Source organism: Hyperoodon ampullatus (genome assembly GCF_949752795.1).
Source record: "Hyperoodon ampullatus genome assembly, chromosome: 13".
In the NCBI taxonomy this organism is placed as follows: Eukaryota; Metazoa; Chordata; class Mammalia; order Artiodactyla; family Ziphiidae; genus Hyperoodon; species Hyperoodon ampullatus.
In genome coordinates this window covers 12,489,148-12,512,096 of record NC_136926.1, presented here as the reverse complement: position 1 = coordinate 12,512,096, position 22,949 = coordinate 12,489,148, and the positions used below count along the sequence as shown (strand labels likewise).

General features: G+C 43.1%; 1 protein-coding gene across 1 annotated transcript in view; it reads right to left on the bottom strand.

The window, feature by feature from the left end:
- The window catches only part of FBXO21 (F-box protein 21), a gene marked incomplete at both ends in the record, with an annotated part of 35,222 nt that extends 19,401 nt beyond the window's left edge, over positions 1–15,821 (bottom strand). Inside the window, 7 exons of the mRNA XM_079717109.1 lie at positions 1,401–1,537; positions 2,508–2,644; positions 2,945–3,091; positions 5,960–6,081; positions 12,549–12,643; positions 14,569–14,704; positions 15,583–15,821. Coding sequence (XP_079573235.1) covers positions 1,401–1,537; positions 2,508–2,644; positions 2,945–3,091; positions 5,960–6,081; positions 12,549–12,643; positions 14,569–14,704; positions 15,583–15,821 — 1,013 coding nt within the window. The remainder of the gene's footprint in view (positions 1–1,400; positions 1,538–2,507; positions 2,645–2,944; positions 3,092–5,959; positions 6,082–12,548; positions 12,644–14,568; positions 14,705–15,582) is intronic.
- Between the last annotated feature and the right edge of the window lie 7,128 nt (positions 15,822–22,949).

The window sequence follows — 22,949 nt, the reverse complement described above, 5'->3', positions numbered from 1 at the left end:
TCATCTGCATTGTGGTGTATGCTCACTGTAGCCTAAAGAAGGAAAAACCATCCTGTTACCACACACAAATGTGCTCAGCAATAGGTCACTGTGGTAAGTAACATGGTAATGGGTATTTTAAATGCTTTATATCATGCAGAAATCCTTGGTGGACCATTATATAAGCATTTAAGAATATTTTAGAGATATTTGGGGAAATTGGTTGGGTTATTCAGGGAGAGGGAATGAACTGAAAAAGCACTTTTCTCATTTAAAATAATGGAAAATGGGTGCCTGCTATCCAAAAGAGAAACCATCCAATACATTTTAAGGAACAGACTATATCTGGGAAACAAGGAGAGCTTGTACTCGCTATTCAAGGAAACATACACATGTAATGAAATATTAAAATTTGCATGGAAATAACAAAAACTTTCAAACTAACTGGCGGTTACCTCTAGAGAGAAGAGGAGGGAAAGGGATAAGGAAGAATACCGAGGAGGCGCCAACTTACAGACAAGTTTTATTTCCTAAACCCGGAGGTGGAAATATAGAGAAATTCCACCAGGTGTGTAGAGCACTGGCTTCTCTCATTTAACCCTCCAAACCACTTTATGAAAAACATTAGCCCCATTTTACACAGGAAGAAACTGAGGCTCAGAGGAAACCGAGGTCTAAATTCAAACTTCAAAGCTCAGCTACTTTCTATCATTCCACTCATCACTTCACCAAACAGTACCACAGCCAGTCATTAAGAAGTAGTTTGAAATAACAGGATGTAATTAAATAACTATGTTTCTTTTCCCTCTAGATGGCACTTTTAAAGAGACCGTCTCTCTAGACTATAGCTGAAAAGGAGCTTTATGTCCAATAGGACACCAAGTCTAAAACAAGAGAACAAAACAGAACTCATTAACCTGGTGTTCAAAATGCACATCAGGTCACCAACCTTGCCTAGAAGGAGTGCCGCTGCTGAGAACTTGAGTATTTGCTTTTGCACATGGATGAAGCACTTAGGCCCAGTTCCCTCTCCCCTTCTTCTCCCTCCCTCCTTCCCTCTCTTCTCGGGGGAGATTTTATGGAAGACTGGGAAGTAACAGTTTCTTTAAGAACTCTTTGTACTGATTTGCTTTGGAGCAAAGGGACTCTGAGATTCACATAAGATCCTGAACTCTTAGTCCTGTTCTTTAAAATTAAATGTTTTCTCTGAGATAACTGGAGATTCACATGCAGTTCTGAGAAATAAGACAAAGATCCAGAGTGCACTTCTCCCACGAGCAGATTACGGACGTGGATACAGTCAAGAGCAAACCAGTTCCATCACCACCCTAGGCCCCCTTTTAACCTCTGCTGTTACATCTCCTCTCAGCACAGTGGAAATGAATCCTCAGGGCAATCACGATGTGTCACGGATGGCTCACCCTTCTGCACCTTGGCACCACCGTAATAAGAAGTGACTGGGGAAGTTGACAGGCTCCAGTGGGACCCCCAACTGCCGGGCAATCGTCAGGTAGAGCAGAGACATGCTGATTGGGATTCCAGTTCTGCGGATTAAAACCTAGCAGAGAAAAGAAGGCTTTAGCTTCACAGAGATGAACCACACCTTCTCAACCCTTCCCCACACCTCAGTGGGCACCTACTGTGCATCAGGTGAGAGGACAGGTTTTCAGGCTTAAGTGGATGAATACTTCATTTACTTAGATCAGGGTTCTCGGACTACAGTCCATGGGCCAAATCGGACCCACCAACTGTTTTTGGATGGCTTGCATAAGAAGAGTTTTAATATTTCTTAATGTTTAAAAAAGTCAAAAGAATACTATTTCATAAAACATGAAAACTATATGAAATTCACATGTCCATGTCCACATACATCGTTTTACTGGAACACAGCCACACGCCTTTGTTTCTGTATGGTTTGTGCCTTCTTTCGCTCGACCACGGCAGAACCGAGTGGTTAGGACACAGGGCACGTGGCCTGCAGGGCGAAGGAGAATCACTGTCTGGCCCTTCACAGAAAAAGTGTGCAGACCTGTGATTTAGGCCCTCCTTCTTCTAGGAAGAAAGCCATTTCAGATAACATGTGTAAGATATGACAAAAGAAAATACAAGTCTCATAGAGAGCAACAGAACAGATACAAAAACGGAGACAAGTAGGAAGCAAATAAAAAAACAAGCCTCAATGATGTAGCTGTCATGTATTTCCTCTAGTCTTCCTGGAAGCCAGTGCAAAAAGGAAGACCTAGTTAGTTTCATAGTTTAGTGTTCACAAGATGCAAACTGACCACACTGAGTCAGAGAAGTCCTATTTCTAGTCAGGAATTTACCTCAAGGGTTTTCAGAGGATGCTCTGTGATGAAGTAGGTAAAAGCCACAGCAATATCCTCATAGTAGAGGCAAAAATGAGTTTCACTGGGCTTTGAGAGATGAACAAAATCTATTACTTGCTCTCAATAACTGTACAGTTTATCAGAGATAAGCTTAATATATATATATAATTATTATATATTTTCTATTATACACACACTTACCTGGTGCATATATAAGTTTAGGGCATTATAGTAATCCATTCGGTTCCCCTTGAACTTCAGTTGGTCATAAAGGACGTAGTTCATGGCATCCAGCACCTGGCTCTGGAGTTCTATTTCCATTATCATGGAGGATTCACCTGAAATACAGAGACCTACTCTGAGGACACAAGCACAAATAACGTTGTGACCAGTGTCCCAAATAACCTTTAACATGCAGACACTGGCAATGTCCTAAGAATATACATCAGGTGTTACCAACCCAGGGTGGAAAAGAGAATACGTATTTGAGGTCTTTTACATCATCCAGGTGAACATGTGGTTGTATCATCAGTCGATTTTTTGGGACATAATGGGAATGCACTGCAGAATTCCCCAAATTAATCAATTACTCTACGTTTTCTTTTGCAAATACAGCTGGATCCAAAGCAATTCCACACCTGCCTTGAAGGCCAAGCTGGGGTGGCGACTATTTATGCCCCGGAGGGTTTTGCAAACAAGCTCCACGATGCTGTCAATCTGGGCCTGAATGTCTCTGAGGCTGATGTCGGAGAGAGGATTGCAGTACTGGTCAATATACACGGCGCCTGAAATGAACAAGAATTATTGAATAAATTCCTACTTCTACCTTTTCTTATTAGTGGTCATTCACCCCGGACTCCTGGGGCCACAGCTCTTTACACCACCCCTCCAGATGTGGTTCCTATCTTGGATGTCAGGTCTGGCCGCTGCTAATACGCTGAGAAGGAGCAACATTCTTACAACAAAGAAGATTTCATTATTATTATTATTTTTTTAATATACCAACTCTCTCAGAGGTCATGGACTCAAAAGAACTGTGTGATACATGCCATATCTCCACAGTCTACTAGGAAGAGAAATAAATACCATAAAGGAGATCTTTTCAAGCTACTTCTCTCTCCCTAATTTTCTTACAGTTCAAAATCCAACAACTCTGAAAACTTATAAGACAGTTCATTGAGACTTAAAAAAAATATAGTTGAAAGCCCTCAATGTCAGATATACCATTTCAACAAATTATTCCTCTGAAAGGTGAGCCAGTAAATGGACTTTGGAGATAACTGGACTTTGAAATTAAATAGTTACACTCAGGAAACCCACAGCTAATAAGTTGTACGGAGCACACCAGAGATACTGTCTCTCGAAAATCACTACTCTTCACCACCTTAGGTTACTCTTTAACCCGAGACCCAGTGGGCTAACCTGCTCATCTGCTATAGGACGTTTTCACTCGGGAAGCTGCAGAGTCACTTTAAATTCAGGAGGTCTCAAACCAGCTCAGGACCTGGATCCCCTACTTACACCCCAGTGGGTATCAAGAGACCTGGACACCAGCCCCAGTTCTGCCACCAGTCAGGGAATGGCTCCTGGGCCTCCTCGCGACTCAGCTCCCCCACCTGTCGGCTGAAGGGATTTAGGCCGCACAGCTCCGCAGCCTGTTCTATCCGACTGCTGCTTCTTAGACTTTATCAATGGCATCAGATGATTCTAGTTGGTCACCAAGGATCAAAACCTTGGAGCCAATTTCTATTCACTCAACTAGTTAAAAACCTTCAACAGCTACCCAATGTCCACAGCACTGATGTGAATGAGCTGCTGAAAATTATAATATTACTTAATATTTGAAAGATGAAAGAGAAGTAATTGTTTTCATAAATAAAGCTTGTCAAGTTATTCTTGACCGTGGAATAAACAGAAGATGCCTCTTAACTCTGGGATGCATATGTGAAGATTCCAGGGTGGTGAGGATATTTTATTTTAATGAACTGAAGCAGATACTTCATGTCCTTCTGGATGCTATAATCAACAAGATCAAACAATAAGAATCTGCACTACGCACTGTGGAGTATATCCTGATCATAAGGACAAGGAACACAAGAAACACAGTGACTATTAAAGAAACAACAAGGATGGATAGGGTTTACTAGCCACCGCTACTGTAGGTCTGAGGCAGTAAAATCTGCAAGTGTTGCAGTTATCAGGGAAACTTACTGCAAGTGAAACCTGAAATGAACTTGGAGGGTGAGCAGGATTTAGGAGGGAATCCTAAGGAAAAGGGATACCACGAATGAGGAAGTGAAGTCAGGTGTATGTGTATGGCGCCAGTGAGGATAGTGGCCTGGCTGGAGCAAATGCGACATGTTAGAGTGACGGGGAAAGGCCTGACTGAATTATGGAGGGCACTGAAAGCAGGCAGAGATTCAATTTAAAAAAAGGAAATCAGCTGGCCACGTCGCAGGCTCACACGGAGTGCTGAAAAGGCTGGGTTTCAGACTAGGCCGGCACTGTACACTGGCTGACTTGAGAGCAGGAGGGGGCGATGCCCATGAAAGCAAGTATTACTTAGAAAGCTGCTGCTGGGAGAGGTGGCAACGGCCTGCGTGAGACCAAGAACAGAACGGAGACACGACTATGAGAAACGCTGGAAAGGAAAAAGAATCAATGAATTGGGTAAGTCGCTGGGAGTAGGGAATGAAAGTGAAGGAAGAGTCATATCTGTATTTCATAACCATAATTTGTGGGAGTGTTTGTGGAATATGCTAGGAATTTAAAATAGTTTTTAAACAATGAAGTCACATCTTGTTCTCGTTCAGCTCAGGAGGAGCAGAAAGTTCTTCCCCTCCTCTTGCCTGTGTCCACTGGACTTCCTTCCACTCACCTCTCATTACGGACAACGAGACTCACGGATGTGCGAGAACATGTGTCCTCATTAAACTCCAACCAGAGAGGTTAAGGGGTTGCTCGAGGTCACATGGAGACAAAACTGGACACACTTATTTCTGATTTGAAATGAGGCTTCAAAGCTTAGAGAGACAGGGAATTAACCTCATTAGCTAAAATGTCAGCCTCATGCTTTGAACCGATGATGCATCTTTAAATTTATTTATTTATTTATTTTTGGCTGCACTGGGTCTTTGTTGCTGCGCACGGGCTTTCTCTAGTTGCGGCAAGTGGGGACTACTCTTCCGTTGCGGTGCACGGGCTGCTCATTGTGGTGGCTTCTCTTGTTGCGGAGCACGGGCTCTAGGCGCGCGGGCTTCAGTAGTTGTGGCTCACGGGCTCTAGAGCGCAGGCTCAGTAGGTGTGGTGCACAGGCTTAGTTGCTCTGCGGCATGTGGGATCTTCCCGGACCAAGGCTCGAACCTGTGTCTCCTGCACGGGCAGGCGGATTCTTAACCACTGCGCCACCAGGGAAGCCCGATGGTGCATCTTTATAAACACTGTCTCTTTAGCTGACAGCTAAAGATTTTGACCAGATCTTAGCTCTGAATTTAATCGGTCTGCCTACCTAATTGATCAGACCGTACAACCCAACCTCCAGAAGCCCATGTAGCACAGTTTACTTTTCCACCGCTTTTCCATCACGGCCACTTTCACTGCTGCTCTTAAGGACAACTCAGCTGCCTATCAAAATATCAATGTTGAAGTCTCACCTTCAAGATATGATTCATAGTCATCAGGCTGCTGAAGAAAAGCCTTAAGATTATTTAAAATTTTCTGTTGTCGTAGGTAATAAAGAATTTTTTTGGCATAGTATTTCCAGGTCAAAGCTTTTCTGGAAAAAACAAACAAACAAACAAACAAGCAATGAGTCAATAAGAATTAAGATATTAAAATTCTCAATTATCCACTTTTTTACTTCACACTAATCATACCACGTTAAGAGTCTACTTAACAAGAAAAGTATAATTGGCTCACAAGCATATAGTACTTATTATCATGGAAGCAGACAGCACAATTTAGGGTTTGGCATTTGTAATTTAACACCAAATTAGCTGTGCTGAAATTCAAGAAACAGTTATCCATTTGGCTTCAGATTTACTAACAGGAAATGAAAGAGAAACCTGAAAAGTCAGGGGAGGTGGGTGAGTCTCAGGAGACAGGAGAAAGGCATTTGGAAGCTCTGCTGGCCGCTCAGCCCCTGACAGGGGTAACTTAGGCCTTGGGCTGCTGCCTTTCTCCTTCTACACTCACTGCCATCTCATCCAGTCTCAAGGTTTCAGACACCATCCATACTGACACCCCCCAATTTATTCTCCAGAACAGGTTTTTCCCCTAAACTCCACACCTGTATATCCAACTGCTACAACCACATCCCACTTCAGTATCTGATGAGACCTTAACTTTCTTCCTCTCCTACAGTCATGCCCATCTCAGATAAAGGCAACTCCACCATCCAGTTAGGACACCCTCGGAGCCATCCTTGACTCCTTGCTTTCCCTCACAGCCATATTCAATCCATCCACCTATGCTCTTAGTCCTATCGTCAAAATATATCAGAAATGTGAGCACGTCCAACTCATCTAAACCACCGTCCTCTTTTGTCTGTATCACAGAAGCTTCCTGCTTTGATCCTTGGCCCTCACAGTCTACATTCGACATGGCAGCCAGAGGGCGCTTGTGTTAAGTCATAGCACAAAAACCCTCTGCCCCAAATTCTCCAATGGTTTTCCACCTCGATCAAAGTATATAAAAGCCCAAGTCCTAATGATGACCTAAACCTAAAAGGTCCTTTAAACTCTCGCCCCGTTACCTGTCTGCCCTCAGTTCCTGTATCACCCTCCCCACCCAGTCCAGCTGCCAGCAATGCTGGTTTCCCGGCCGTTCCTTCCTCACACCTGGCTGGAGTTCACCTTAGGCCTTAGCACTCAATTCCTCCTGACTAGAACATTCCTTCCCTGAGGATCTGCAATCTGTGCCCTCATCTCCTTGCAGGTTTTGACTGAAATGTCGCTTTGAGTAAGGCTTTCTCCCACCATTCTATTTAAAACTGTACCCCCCCACCAATCGTTCCCTCACCCTCTCCCCTGGTTAATATTTCTCTATAGCACTTCTCATTTTCTAATATAATTAATATCTTAACTTTGTTAAGCATCTCTCTTCTCCACTAGAGTGTGAGCTCCATGAAGGCAAGGTTTTGTTTTTTTTGTTTAAGTGTTGCTCACTGCTGTATCCTCAGCTCCTAGAATGGTGTCTGACACACAGCAGATGCTCAATAAATACTTGCTGAATGATTGAAACTCTTCATCAGATCTCCCAAATATGCACAGGGATTATGGGAAGTAGGAGGGGGACAATCAATGATTAACTTATTGGTGTGTCTTCATAAATAAAGGACTCTCCAATCTTCAGGGAGTAAGTGAAAATGAGCAGAGCTAGGTTTTACTAGCTTTTTAACCTTTGAGTTGTAAAGTGTACCAATCTAGAAAATCACATGAAACAAGTGAATAGCCTAATGAATTATTATAAGGGAAACACCCTTGTATCCACCACTTAGGCCAAGAGACAGAACTTTGCAGAAACCCCAGAGGCTCTCCATGGGCCCTCTCCTCCCCCCCATGACAATGATCACACTCCATACCTCAACGGTCATCACTACCTTGCTTTTCTCTAGAGTTTTTGCAAATGTGTATCCCTAAACACTCCAGATTAGTCTGTTTACATGCTTTTAAGTCTCTTAATTCACAGGATCCCCCTTCATCTTTTTTCCCCTTGTATTTTATTTGTTGAAGAAACCTGGTTGTTTGACCTGTACTTTCCCATAGTCTGGAATTTGTTGACTGCATCCACATGGTGTAGCATAACATGTTCTTCTGTCTTCTAAATTCCTGTAAATTGGACGTAGAGGCTTGATCAGATTCAGATTCCATTTACTTGGCAAGACGACTTCATAGGCGGTAGTGAGTTCCATAAGGAGGCAATCAATCATGCCTTGGTTGTCTCTTTCTGTGATGTCAGCAGCCATTGCTACTCAAAGGCCCAGGTCTGTTAATTCATTAGAGGCCATAACGTGGTGATATTCTAATGCAGCCATCCCTTTTAATTATTAGCTGGAATACTTCTATGAAGAATAATTTCCCCTCATCTACTATTTGGTCCCCCAGTGGCATAGTATGTAGGAAAAGGCAGGATAAATGTTCACTTCTTTCATCATTTTCCAAAATAATAATTTGGGTTGTTATTATCCTCCAAAGGTGACCAATTAGTTGTTGTTAAGTATTATTATGAACTCATGGAGCTAAACATATTTGCTGTATTTCCACCCATTCTAGTTACTGTCCACACTGATGCTCAAATCACTACATCTTTGGCCAAAGGAAGCCTCTTCACGTTGGCCCCTGAATACTTCTGACATGAAATATTGTTACTTTTCTCGCTACCTGGTTCTAGGCTTCCAAGATGCTTCCAGGGTCATCTTTTACATTTCCTGCTCTGGACCTAGAATCAGGCATTTCTCCAAAAACCCTGGCTGCTTTTGATGGGAAGTAGTATGAAGACCACAATCTGAGTGCTAGGGATGATCATTTCTACTAGGTTGGTTATTGTTTCTAGAACTTTTCAGTGGGCAGATACGAAGTCTAGTGTATAAGTGTGTGTACACACACACACACATACACATATACCTACACGTATTTAAACATAAAATATCTCATGAATTCATACTGACACATCTAATTCAAATTCAGAACTATACAGTTTTTACCTTCTTCTATTTTATATCTGTATCTTTTTTCCTCCAGGAGAATCCTGCTTCTTCAGATACCAGTGATGAATTAGAATACCACATAATCACTCATTTGCTTTATTCTACATCTCGCTCTCTTTTATACACACACACACAGCAGCCTCAGAATAACAAGACCAATATTCTTATCACCTTGATGATTCCTGAAAACACCTATATATTTTGTTCACGATCTCCTCCATCCTCTGCTCATTTCTTCTGGACAGCTGTGTTGTATCTACACTGTCAGGGCTTACAGCCATCACATACAATACTTTCTCCCCTGTCACTTGGATTTAATTCTACAAGTAAATATGTATTTAATGTTCACCACTAGTTCTTTTATCAGGGTCTCTTTGGTTATTTTGGTTGTCTGAAGCTCATTTTCTAGCATATTTTTCAGGTAGGGCTAAGAAGTCCCTGAGTTCTTTCAAGTGGATGAGTTTTTCCACAGCCCTTACACTTGGAAGTCAGTTTGGCTGGATATAAAAATACTTGGCTGACATTTTCCATCCTTGGGTATCTTAAATGTGTTACTCCTTTTTTTCTCTGGCAGAGAGTACTGCTGTTGAAAAGTTTAATGATATTCTGATTTGTTCTCCCTTATAAGTGGCTTTGTCTTTTTTGCTTGGATCCCCAAAGGACTTTTCTGTCTTTAAAATCTAGTAGTTTTACTGAAATATGTCTCAGTGCTGGTCATTCTGGGTCAATATTCCCAGATATAGTGTATGCCCTTTTAATATGTTGCTTCAAATCTTTATTTGTAGGATGTACTCTTCTTTTAAGACCACATAGAACACCATCAATGTAAACTGTTTTCAAATACCCAGGGACTGGTGCCTTAGCACCAACTACCCTTCTTCCTTCCTATGCTTTCCATATCCAAACAACAAGCATTTGCCAGGAATGAATACAAAGAGGGTCCTTCATGAAAACCGTCATCCCCAAATATTTACAAACATGAGAGTATTCCTTATTATTAAAAAACAACCCCGTTTTAGGTTCAAAATACTTGTCAGGCCAAAGGGTAACATACTTATGATAATTTCTAAAAAGACTATAATGATATACACTTTTACTGGCTGTGCATATTTAGTCTATTTTTTTTTTTTTTTACCAATCTGATAAGGAAAAATGCAATATTTCATTGTTGTTTATCATTTCTTCGAAGAGTGAACTTAAAGGTCTTTTTACTTGAATGCCAGCCACTTGGACTTGCTCTTCTGAGAATGTCGTCCTCTTATCCTTTGTACATTTTTCAATTTCTTTTTAGAAATTTTAAGGATTCTGTTGACTTTGTTCATGGTTTCTTTGGTCATACAAGTCTATTTTTTTAATTGCAAAATCATTTGTCTTTATTTTTTTTTATTGCTTTTGCATTATCAGTCTTGGTTAAGGAGGTACCCCAGATTGTACATGAAGTCCCCTATTTTCTTGAAGGATTTTCATTGTGATAGTTTTAAATTTTAGGTTGTTTAATCTCTTGGAATTTAATTTTTGTATATGATACAAGTTTTACTTTCTTCCAGATGGATATTCAGTTATATCCAATACCGTTCATTAAATAACCCATCTTTTCCCCTCTGAGTTTAAATATATTAAATTATCTGTTATGCTGGGACATGAATTTGAATTATCCTTTGCCACTGATGTAGCTATCTATTTTTATTCAAATATTGTATTGTTTGATAACAGGGAGTGTCATAATATGTTCTAATATCTAGTGATGCAAGTTTCCCATTGTGATTATTTAAAAATTGTTTTTTCTGGCTCATGTGAATTTACTATTCTGTATATATTTTATGACAATACTATCCATTTAAAACACACGGAACTCTCTCCCCTCCCAAAACTCTTGTTGGATCCTAACTGGAACAGCACTAAGTTTATGTATTAATTTTGGAAGAATCAACATTTTCATGATGGTAAGTCTTCTTATTCAAGGACATGTTATCTCTTATGTTTTTCAAACAACATTCTATAGTCTGACCTAGGAAACCCATCCCCAGGAATCTAATACTCAGAAATGAAAGCACTAGAAACACCACCCTCCATAGTAACAAAATGGAGAAGAAAGTGGTCACCCATTAATGGGGGATGATTAAATAAGTTATGGTATATACTACAAAACAGTATGCAGCCATTAACAAGAGTGAATTTGATTTTTACCAGTTGATTAGGATAGATTTCCACGGGGCAATGTTGAATGAGGAAAAAAAGATATTGAAAAGTACCTATGATTTGATCTCAGTTTTGTAAAGTGATGATCCCCCTCCATCCGCATGTATATCATATTAGCATGGAAGCATACAACCTAGGTTGTCATCATAAATTACGGGAGTGGGGGCTGGGAAGGGCAGTGCAAACGGAGGGAGAAGGAAGGAAAGAAACAACATAAATAAGAAAAAAAAAAAAAAGCCTGCACTAAACATCAAACCAAACCCAAAACAACCAATAAACTGAGTATGTATAACATTTATGTATTTAAAAGTTTACGTGTATGTATGTAAAAAAGCCAGGTCGACTTTTATTTTTAAGGCTGCACAATACTGACTATTAGATCACACTTCAATTCATTTATAGATAAACCAAAATAGAAACAGAAAAATGACCTCTGCATCAGAACTCATCCAAGGCCTAGAATAGTGACACATCTTACCTCTCCCCACAGCTGTTCCACTGATAGATATTTCTCTCTCCTAAACCCCCTTGAAAACAACAAGAAAAATGTCTTGCTCCCTGTTTGTGAGACATTTCACAATAATCTCTCTTAAGGAAGATGTTAAACTAGCACTCTTATCTCCCATCACTAGTAAAGTTTCTAGAACTTTTAGAGCAGAAAATCTTTTTCGCAGGTTAAGCTTAACTTTTTCCAGTTAAGCTGGAAGCCAAGTCATCTTTCAGGTAAACTGGAAATTAACCTTCACAGCAGAAAATATAAGGCATAAAAAAATTTAAGCAACAACCGAGAGATAATGGATTCTTCTTAATCGGGAGAGAAAAAAGGCTCAACCAAATATCTAAAATGTTCATCGCCAAAGTAAGATTACTGCTTACCAGAATTCAGAAATTGTAAAAAAAAAAAAAAAAAAAAAAAAAATTATCCATTACATTAAGACATGCGTAAGAAATTTTTAAAATTTTTTAAATTCAACTCACGACAGGCAAATTTGGCGGTAGTAGATGAAGAGATGACAACAAAGAAAAGATAATCTGTATTACCCAAATGATATACAGATACAAGTGCCCAGAGCACAGTATTTGAGCCATAGGAAGACTAAATATTAATTCTCCCAAAAGGATTTTTGCACCATTTCTTTAAATATCAATTGTCTTGGTGTATTTACCTTATATACACGGAATTTTTCAAAAATGTAACTATGGTAACATGAATGTAACATGAAATATTTGGAAATACATGTACCACAGTTCAGTCACATACAAATTACAGCAATTAATTCTGGGGTTATTATTAAAACACACAAACTAACAAAATCCCTGATAAATCTACAGCTTACCTTCCTTCCATATTTAGGATACACACCAGTTCATCCTCAAAAAATATCTCTGGTCCCTCAAGATTCTCAATGTCACTAAAACCGTTACAAGGGACCTATGAAGAAGACACACAAAGCGGCCTCAGTAACGAGTAATAACGTTGTTGTCGCTCACACACAAATCTGAGTTGCAAACGAAGCTGCTCATTTCTATGGAAGTGGTAACACCTCTCCCACACTATCTTGCACCACCCACCCACTAGAGGTGGAAAGGAACATGTGGAGTAACAATAATTTGTTCAGATCATAATTGTTAGTTGTAAATGAATTATATTTTCAAAGACTGGAATTTCCGAAAGTGATAACTCACATCGGAAATGTGAAGAAAAATAGCTCTGAAATGAGGACTAGAAATACAAAAATCTCCTAATTCACAGTAACTATTCTGTGCAGTCTACGTTGTATTCAACTAGGAGTGTAGGGCCAGAGAGAGAAAGTCCAGTGCTTTGGGCAACTCTTAACCGACTGGGCATGCTTCTCCTCTGTAAATTGAGGTGGTGGTACCAATAAGCTTTAAGATCCCCTTGGTTTAAAATTCTATTACTTCTCCCACTTTTCTTTTTGAAAGTAGCCAGGAAATTTCTTGTCAACCTGTGTGCATGCTGAGAACACAGGAAGACAAGGGTCTTGAGCCAAAGTAATCATCCACCCACAGATCAATCCTAAGTATACTCCTGTTATGTTCAAAGTCCTTGACACGCTTCTAATCAAGCAGAGGTACAGGGAAAGAGGGAGCTGGGGAAAAAATACAACAATGCATTATTATTAGACTAAGGCACAGGCTGTTAAGTATGCATACAAAACCAGATGGACTCTAAGTAGAGGTAGCAAACTAGCAGCCCATGTCCAAGTTCATCAAACACATCCAGCACCCACATATATGTATGTGCAAACACATTTAAACCAGAATGGAATACCTGTGATTATGAATGCTCTTAGCCAGCGTATGGCTTATCCAAAGTAGGACATAAATTCTGACCATTCTAACATGAACAAACATTTATAGAAATGAATTACACTAGGAAATAGCTAGTTTTATTCTCTATAGGGGAATAAGTTCAAATTTGTCCAAAGTTCAAATTTTCCCTTTCAAAACTTGAAAAGCCTTGAAAACATTTCAAAACGTATGAACTCCATTAAGCAACAGTAATTAAAATTAGAAAAAGGAATTAATCTTCAGTAAACCAGGATAGTAAAATAAAGCAGACTGGCTCCATTTCTAGACCTCCGATCAGAAATAAACTTAAAATATTAGCGTGGACTATTTTCCAGAATTTATAAAAAGTTAAGAATCAGGACCCGATACAGAAACTTCTGTGAGATATTTTGTGGAAGGGAAACCAACCAACCAACCCATGCACTTCAGCAATATTACAAGACAAACAAACAAACAAACAAAATAACTTTCCAGGGATAATGAACACACGACGATTTAATTGAGGGAGTAATAATTCTTGATTTACAGGTATGTCTTGATTTTAGACATGTCTTAATCCTCTGTTACCTTAACAAATAATGCAGTTCACTACTGGTTAGAACCTGCGAAGCCAGAGAGAAGAACCCTATTAATTTTGGCAACGCTTCTGGAAAATAACTGGGTGAAATCTGTAGTGTTTAATCATGGATAATACCCCCAATCATGTGGAGGTTGCAAAATATATGTTTAACCCACTTAAAGAAAAACAATGCTGATCTGGATTCCCTCCACATTGCAATGCGGGTCCCTCCTTCCCTCTCCCTCCCTCTCTCCCCCCATTCTCTCTGGCTTTAGAAAAGTAAAGCTGGCAGGGACAAATGGCTTCACGTTGCTGGATAGGAGGGAAAGGACACAATGACTCTTGCAGCCATCTAAGTGAGGAAGGGATTGTGAGAGCACTGAAAAGGGAGATAGCAAAAAGAGCTGGATGAGCTAATGCCTACAGACCCAGACGCAGACACCACCACCATGCAAATGCTTAGAGCTCCATCAACAGATCCTTACGTGCTCTGAAAAGAACCTCTTTGAGAAGGAGGCTACAATCTTCCGGGCCTCTAACCCAGCTTTTTGCCGAACTTTATACTCCTCCAACCAATTGACGTAGTCGGTGGGGCTGTAGTGTTTCATAAGGGAAGGCCACCTACAAGGAGAGAAACACCCCCTCAGCTTCACAGAGCCTCAAAGGCAGACAAACACGAATCAAAGGCAGCCTTGGAAAACAGGGAAAGCGGTTGGGTTTAGGGGTCAGAGGGGGCCTGGCGGTGGACCTAGTTCAAATCTCCACCCGGCACGCACGGACTCGCTCACGGCGTGACCTTGGCGTAGCAGTATGAATATTCTGTTTCCACTCCCCATTTATACAATGCGGACAGTGGGGCAAACAACAATCATAGTGATGACAATCACAGTTAACATTAACTGTGCGCCTCCTAAGAGCCGGGCCCTGTGTAAGTGCCCCCTATACATCAGCTCATCTAATCACCACAGTAAAAGGTAGGTCTAATCAACACTGTTTAAAGTCGATGAATGAGGCTCAAAAAAGGCAAGTCGCTACCCCCAAGGTCGCACGGCGAGTACGCCAGGGCCAGATTTTATCCCGGGTCCCACACCGAAATCTGTGCTCTCAGCCAACAGCCAGGGGATGATGCGCCCGCTTCCTCAAAGGGCTGTAAGCAGCACTGCATCACCCGGTCCGTGTAAACATTTTAGCACAGAGTCGGGCACAAAAGAAGCGCGCATGATGGATTAGCCGTGATACCACGCTCGTCATCCTTTATGGAGGGCCCGGCTGCTGGGCGCTTCCCAATGCGCAATCTGGACACCGGCGGGTCCGCCTGGCGTGGACCGAGGGGCCGGCGGCCTGGAGGCCTTTGTCTGTCTGTCCGCGGGAAGGGGTCCGGGGGTGGGATGCGGGGGTGGGGTCCGCGCGCGGGCAGGGAGGTGGCGGCTCCGGGCGGCCAGGCCCGGGCCCCGGGGGGCGCAGAGCGGGGGCGCGGGCGGCATGGGCGGCGGGCTCACCTCACCCGGAACTGCTCCTTCCACACCTTCCCGCTACTCTGGCACAGCTCGCGCAGCCGCCGGCAGGTGCTGGAGACGCGGCCGATGTCGGCGGCCGTCAGCGAGCCGCTGCACAGGATGTACTCCAGCACCTCGCCGGGCAGGTTGACGAGGCAGCTGAGGCCCGCTGCCTCAGGCGCGGCCTCCTCCGTCAGCGCCGGCACCACTTCCATCGCGCTGTCGACCACTGCCGCCGCCATTTTGTCCGCGTACCTGGGGCCGCCGCGCGCGCCCGCGCGCGCCAGGGCGCCCCGCTTCGCCCCGCCCACCCGCCTTGAGGGGTGGGCACCAGGGTCGCCCCACCCACGCCCGTGGCCACACCCCCTCGGCCCCAGCTGCTCTCGGAGGGCTGAGCTGTGGCCAAGGGAAGGAAATGCCTTTTGGAAAATAACAGCGCGGTGGGGCCCGGAAGCTGTGAATGGACAATAATAGTGGCATCCATGTTTATTATGTGTGCGGAGCGTTTCCTGTCAATGAGACCACCGGCCCTTCCCAATAACCCTATGAACTGTTCTTCTCCCCAAGTTACAGATGGGGAAACTGAGGTTCAGGGAGATAGATGGACTTGTTGGGAGTCCCTTGTCCTAGATTCTAATCCAGATCCGCTTGACTCTGCTTGACTGTATGCTAAACAGTATGCTCTAATAATAACAAACTTAATATTCATGAGCGGGTGCCCTGCCAAGCACTTTAAATCCGTTCTTCAGGGACACCTCATTTGAGCCCTCTGCCATAGGTACCATATTTTATATACGTTCTACAGATAAGGAAAACCTGGCTCATAAAGGTGGGAGTCACTAGTTGAAAGTCACAGAGACAAAAAGTGGTCGAACTTGGATTTGAGTCCTCCAAACAGGAGTTCCCATTCACCTGTGGGTGGGCACTCTCTTACTTCCGTGCCTGCACCTATTTATTTATTTTTCCAACTCAGTTTAGTTTCGTGACAGGCCCTGGGCTGTGTGCCTTGGGGATACAGAGGTGAATAAGACAGTGTCCTTGCCTCCCAGGAGCTCAAAGTCCTCCCCCCCTCCCCCATCCCCCCCCCTGTAATTTACCTTGTCCCCTCCCAAAGTTTCCTGCCTTGGAAAGGGCCAACCATCCCTCCTTGGAAAGGGCCAACCATCCCTCTGTTCCTGCAAAACTGGAACCTCTGCCATCCTTGCTGGAAACTCTCTTTCCCTCACCCTCTGTATCCAAATGCCCCATAGAGGATAACATACCCAAGCCTCCATTTCCACGTCTATAAAATGGGGATAACAATAGATCTTCCTATTAAATGAAACAATACATATACATCAGTTCCTGTTGCTGCATTAGAAATAAACCCAAAGCCTAGGAGCTGAAAACAACCTTGTTTTTGTGCTCTTGATTTTGTAGCTCGGGAAATGGGGAAGGGCTCAGCCGGGCAACTCTGAATTGGAATCTGGTGGTAGCTCCAGATTCTCTGCTTTCAAGCACTGCATGCTTTCAAGATCCCACAGGGCCTGGAAAAAGTGTTGAGATCTTAAAGTGTGCTAGGAAACACTATCTGTATTCAAATGCCCAACAGACGTTAAGTTCTCTGTGCCTCAGTTTCTTCAGAGAAACTTTTTTGTGGGAACAGGAAAGCAATTCCCTTCTCTAAAAGATCACTCCTAACATTTCTCAAATCTGTCTCCTTCTCTGTCTCCTCAGCCACTGTCCCAGTCCATGTCTCCAGGGTGGCTCTTAACAGTTCAGGCCTGGCCCTGAGAATGTGAATATCAGCCTTGGTGACACGCAGACCTCTGTGAGGTTTGCAGCCTGTTAAGTGGAAGGCAGACCCCCACAGCTGCACAGGTGGTTCTTATGAACGACTATGGATTTCTTTTCAACGACAAATTAAAATTAAACTCTCCTGCCAATCCAGAAAATCCTCCCCAAACCCTAGGAAAGAAGGAGAACAGTTTTGTTGTTGAACAAGCATTAAACTAAATGTGATCCACATCGCAGGTAACCTGCTAATGAGATTACAGACAGAAATCCTACCCTTTTTATATACAGCCAAACATTTCATCGTGTACATGCTTCTGAGATTAATGGTGGCTTGTAAATTACCATTCACTTAAAAAGTAGGAGGACCTGATCACACTTTCCCTAGTTTATTCTTTCCAAGTTCATCCTAAGGTCACCTGGCAAATGGGGTACACATTGTACTACCTGACTTTGTCTCAAGGAATAATAAAATCGCTCATCTTTGTGATAAGCTGGTGGTTACAGCCTGAAACGGAGTGCTCAGACTCCCATATCGCAGGGAGAAAAGGACACTACCTTCCTTGATATTTACATTTCAAAGAGATGGTTCCCAGGCCCTTAAGAGAAACATTTCTGGGCTATGACATTGGCAAGAGGCTTATTTAGCCTTTGAAAAGATTTGCAAAATGTACGGTAGACATACAGTGGAGTAGTATTCAGCCATAAAAAGGAGTGAAGCACTGACACGTGCTACAACATGGATGAACCTTGAGAACATGATGCTAAGTACAAGAAGCCTCACACAAAAGGACAAATATTGTATGATCCAACTTCTATGAAACATCTAGAATAGGCAAATTCATAGAGACAGAATATAGATTAGAGGTTTACCAGGGGCTGGGAGGGAGGAGGGAATGGGGGTTATTGCTGAATGGGTACAGAGTTTCTGTTTAGGATGATGAAAAAGTTCTGGAAAGAGATAGTGGTGACAGTTACACAAGATGAATGCCCTTAATGCCACTGAATTGTATACTTAAAAATATTTAAATCGTAAATTTCCTGTTATGTATAGTTTACCATAGTAAAAAAATAAAAATAGCACCCACAGAAAAGATTTACATCCGTATCAAAGAGACAGAGGAAATATTTACACATACAGAATTTGTCAAGGAAATACTCTAAGAAAGGAAGGAGGGAATGTGTCTCTTTCCATTTTGGCAACAGGGAAAATTCTAAGTTTTTAACGTACCTTTTCGCTGAACTGCTGACTGTATTTAACCCAGAGCTGGTCCCCACTACCTGAGTTCCTGTTTAAAATCCCCTAGCAAAAGCCCAAATGCTTGACTCCCCAGAGTTCCTCCTGGGTGCCCTCTCCCTGCTGTAGCGAAAGAATAACCCTATCTTTGTGGACCATCGGTGTATTTCTGGTTATCTTTGGCTGGAGGACTTCGATGTTCCTCTCCCATGAGATTGCCACAGTCCAGCTAGAGAGAGCATTTCAATCCCCCTCAACATCTTCTATGGCTTTCCTTGTTCTCGAAATAAACAAACACATCCTTTCTCTGCTGATACAGCCCCTAGACTCTCCCTCCCACCTGCTAATCCAGGGCCACTTTCCTGGAGTGTCTGTAGCTCCTACGCATCCTTTAGGTCTAGCTCAAGCTCTTGCCTGCAGAAACACACGTCTGCTGACCACAGGCTAAGTCTGCTTCTGTCTCTGCCCTTGCAGAGCCCCTTTTATTCATTCAGTACACACTCCCAAAATGTCATAATACACACCTCGGTGTGATTATCAGATTCACCCACCAGCACGGGCCGATTCAGGCTTTGCGGGGTGTGGACAAAGAATGTTGCCTCCCATTTCAGTAAACAAAGAATGCTGCAGCCATCAAGCCATCAGCTGCCCCCCATGGTGCCCCCTGAGGGGAATTCAGGATGGAGAAAAACAGGGTACTGGCCCTACATAGTTAAGACGCCTATCAAAGGAATGATTTTAATAAGTCCAGACTCTTGCATATTTTCATACATAGAAAAGCACTAAAATCATTAACTTGTCTGTTTTTTTGTGATCAGCAGTAATCTTTTGATGTTTGACTACATGTTTTGTTTTTGGGTTTTTTTAGCAAAAACTCCTGTATATCCTGGTTCCTCCCTTTCCACTTTGGAACAGTCCCCCAGAGCTATCTGAGAGGCTGCCTTCCCAGGCCAGAGTCCTCAGTAAGGTCCCCGAATAAAACATGACTTGAAACTTTTAGGTTGTGCTTCTTTTTGCAGTCAGTAGGGGCCTGAATCTTTACTGTTTGGAGGCCCTGTTTTATTTTATTTTTTTTGGCCATGCCCCGCAGCTTGTGGGGAACCGGGGATCAAACCCGGGCCCTCGGCAGTGAAAACTGGGAGTCCTAACAATTGGACTGCCAGGGAATTCCCTGGAGGCCCTGTTTTAGAAAAGGAACACACAGGATGAATTTGTAAGTCAACAGGAGGGCATTTATGCAGAATGAGGAAAGAAGGTGCCTTGGATGAGGGGCCCAAAGTTCACCATTAATTCGATGATAAACACATTTCTTCCTATAAAAGGTAACCTCCGGAAAAGCAGGGGCTCTGTTCCATTTTGCTCAAGTATTTACTGAAGGTACTGCTAGGGTGTATGAGAACGTTTTGTGCTATCGTACAGACACAGCTCTGCCCAGTCACCCCTGGATGTGTGTGGCGTTTCCCCTCACCCGCCCAAGTCTCCTCAGTCACCTAATTGAGGAAGCCCTGCCTGGCCACCTCATGTAAAACCCTCTGTCACTCTGCCCTGCTTTGTTTTTCTCTAAAATTTCTTATCACCATCTAACATACTCTTCAAGAAAACCACTGAACTTATGTCTCTCTCCTTCCAGTAGAATGTGAACTCTACTGGTTGTCCTTCAATGTCTACAAAAGAGCTTGACACATACTAGGTCCTCCTTATATTTCTAAGGAATGAGTGAATTAACCCTATGAGTGCAGCGCAATGGAGCTGGATGTATTTTGCATGTGGGGTGGAAGTGAATCTTTGAGGGCCAGAGAGTAGGCTATGGTAGGCTGAATAATGGCTCCCACAGTCGTTCACATTCTAATCGCTAGAACCTGTGAATAGGTTACTATGATGTGTGGGTTTTTTTCCCCCGACGTTGCCAAGTGATTTCTCCTACACCAGCTGGGTGTCCTACAATTCAACTCAGTGCTGACATCATCTACCTGATACTCTCGACCAGGAGACAGATCCCACAGGTTAAGGGTTCAGTCCTGCCAGACTGCTCCCCCCCGGCCCCGCCCACATCAGAAGCCACATTGCAAGTCCGTGTTGTCACCTGTGCTTCTGCCAGTCTGGCTACAGCTCGGAGTTCCCCATGACGCCCCTCCTTGTGTTTGATTAATTTGCTAGAGTGGCTCACAGAACTCAGAGAAACGTTTTGCTTACTAGCTTAACCAGTTTACTATAAAAGGTATAACTCAGGAACAGCCGGATGGAAGAGATGCACAGGGCAAGGTATGGGGAAAGGGTCTGGAGCTTCTGTGTTCCCTGAGTCCATCACTCTCCCTAAATATCCACATCTTCACCAACCTGAAAGCTCTCCAAACCCCGTCCTTTTGGGTTTTTACGGAGGCCTCATTCCATAGGAATGATTGATGAAGTCACTGGGCGTTGGCGATCGATTCAACCTCCAGCCTCTCTCCCCTCCGAGGAGGTCAGGGGCATAGGACTGAAAGTTCCAACCCTCTAATCACCTGGCTGGTTCCCTTGGCAACCAGCCCCTTCCTCAGGTGCTTTCTAAAAGTCACTGCAGTAACATAAACTCAGGCGTGGCTGAAAGGGGTTTGTTAATAACAAGACACCTTTGTCACTCTTATCACAGGAGATTCCAAGAATTTTAGGAGTTCTGTGCCAGAAATAGGACCAAGACCAAATATATCTTTCTTATTATAAACCACAATATCACAGGTATCTTACATGGCAAAAGGGACTTTGCAGATGTAATGACGTTAGAAATCTTGAGATGCAGAGATTATCCTCTACAATCTTGTGGGCTCAATGTAATCACAAGGGTCCTTATAAGAGGGAAAGAGGAGAGTCAGTCAGAGAGAGGGGATGCGACGATGGATACAGAGGTTGGAGTGATGCTGGGCCATAAGCCAAGAAATGTGGGCAGCGTCTAAAAGCTGGAAAACATAAGGAAATGGATTCTTCCCTAGAGCAGCAGCAATAAGAAATCAATACAGACTAAATACAGATTTTACTTTTCTATTGCTGCCATAACAAATTACCACAACTTAGGGGCTTAAAACATAAATGTATGATCTTATGGCTCTGGATGTCAAAAGTCTCAAATGGGTCTTACGAGGCTAAGATCAAGACATCAGGAGAGCTGTGTTCCTTCTGGAGGCCCTGGGTGAAAATCAGTTCTTGGCCTTTCCAAGCTTGTACAGGCTATTTGAATTCCTTGGCTCATAGCAGCATGACTCCAACCTCTGCAGCAATAAAGCAGTATGCCAGGGAGATTTTGTAACTGTTTGTTACTCAGCATTATTGTGGCAATAGGTTAACAGTTACATAGAAGCAGGTAAAATGCACACACACACACACACACAATTGCAAAGCAGTACCTCCATGATGCCAAGCGATTGGTACAGGCAGGAAGTATAGTTGGTGGGTAGACGAGGGCTTCCCTGAAAAGACAGTGCTTGAGTCCAGCTCTCAGCAATAGAGGTGGGATCCGCAGAGGTGAGAGGGCAAAGTGGGCTTTCTAGGTAGGGGGTGTGCCAGAAGCAAAGGCCAGCCAGAAGGAAAATAAAAGCTGTGTTTAGACACCTTGGGGCGAATCAGTGAAGCTTTGCGTGGAGCAGTGGCCGAAACAGAAACCCAAAGGCTGCTTGTGGCCAGAGCGGGCACTGAGTGTTGGCCGGAGGGGTTGGTCTTCCCCCTCTGGTCCCTGGGGGCCCCGAATGCCTTTGAGCAAAGGTGAGACGGGCTGAAAGAGATGTTTCTGGAGAGGCAGTCTGGGGGCAGCGTGTGCTTTTCAAGGAAGGCGATGCTATTAGCACCAGCTTGGAGGAACATGAAACAGGTGTCTCTCTTCCTGCAGATTTTGCTGGCGGCTTTTCTGCTAATAACTGCATTTCCATTAGAGACTCTTTTTAAAGCCTTCAAAATGAAAGTGATTCAATTACTCACTGCGTAATGTTTAATTAATGCCACAGATACTACACCTTGATTTGATAGTATGTCTCAGAGGCTTTCTCGCATTTAATAGTTTCTTTTCCCCAACACATCCTTATGAGATGTGGGGCTCATCACCCTCGAAGATCTCAAAACTCTTGGAGAGAGTAAATTAGTGAGGAGAGAGTGGGGCTCCCAATATCAACTTCCAGCCTCGACTCTGAGTTCCAGCTGAGAAAACCAAGATGCCGAGAAGCCAGGAGACCACCCACCCCTGTCCTCCCACCCTGTTCCCAGGTCTAGTAATACAAAAGATTTGAGACTTAAAAAAAAATCACTTTACTAATTACTTTGGTTTTAATCTTCTGCTATTTGATTAACTTAATCTTATTTTCCTCAAGAGGCTATTGCTAAAGTGATTTCCTTTTAC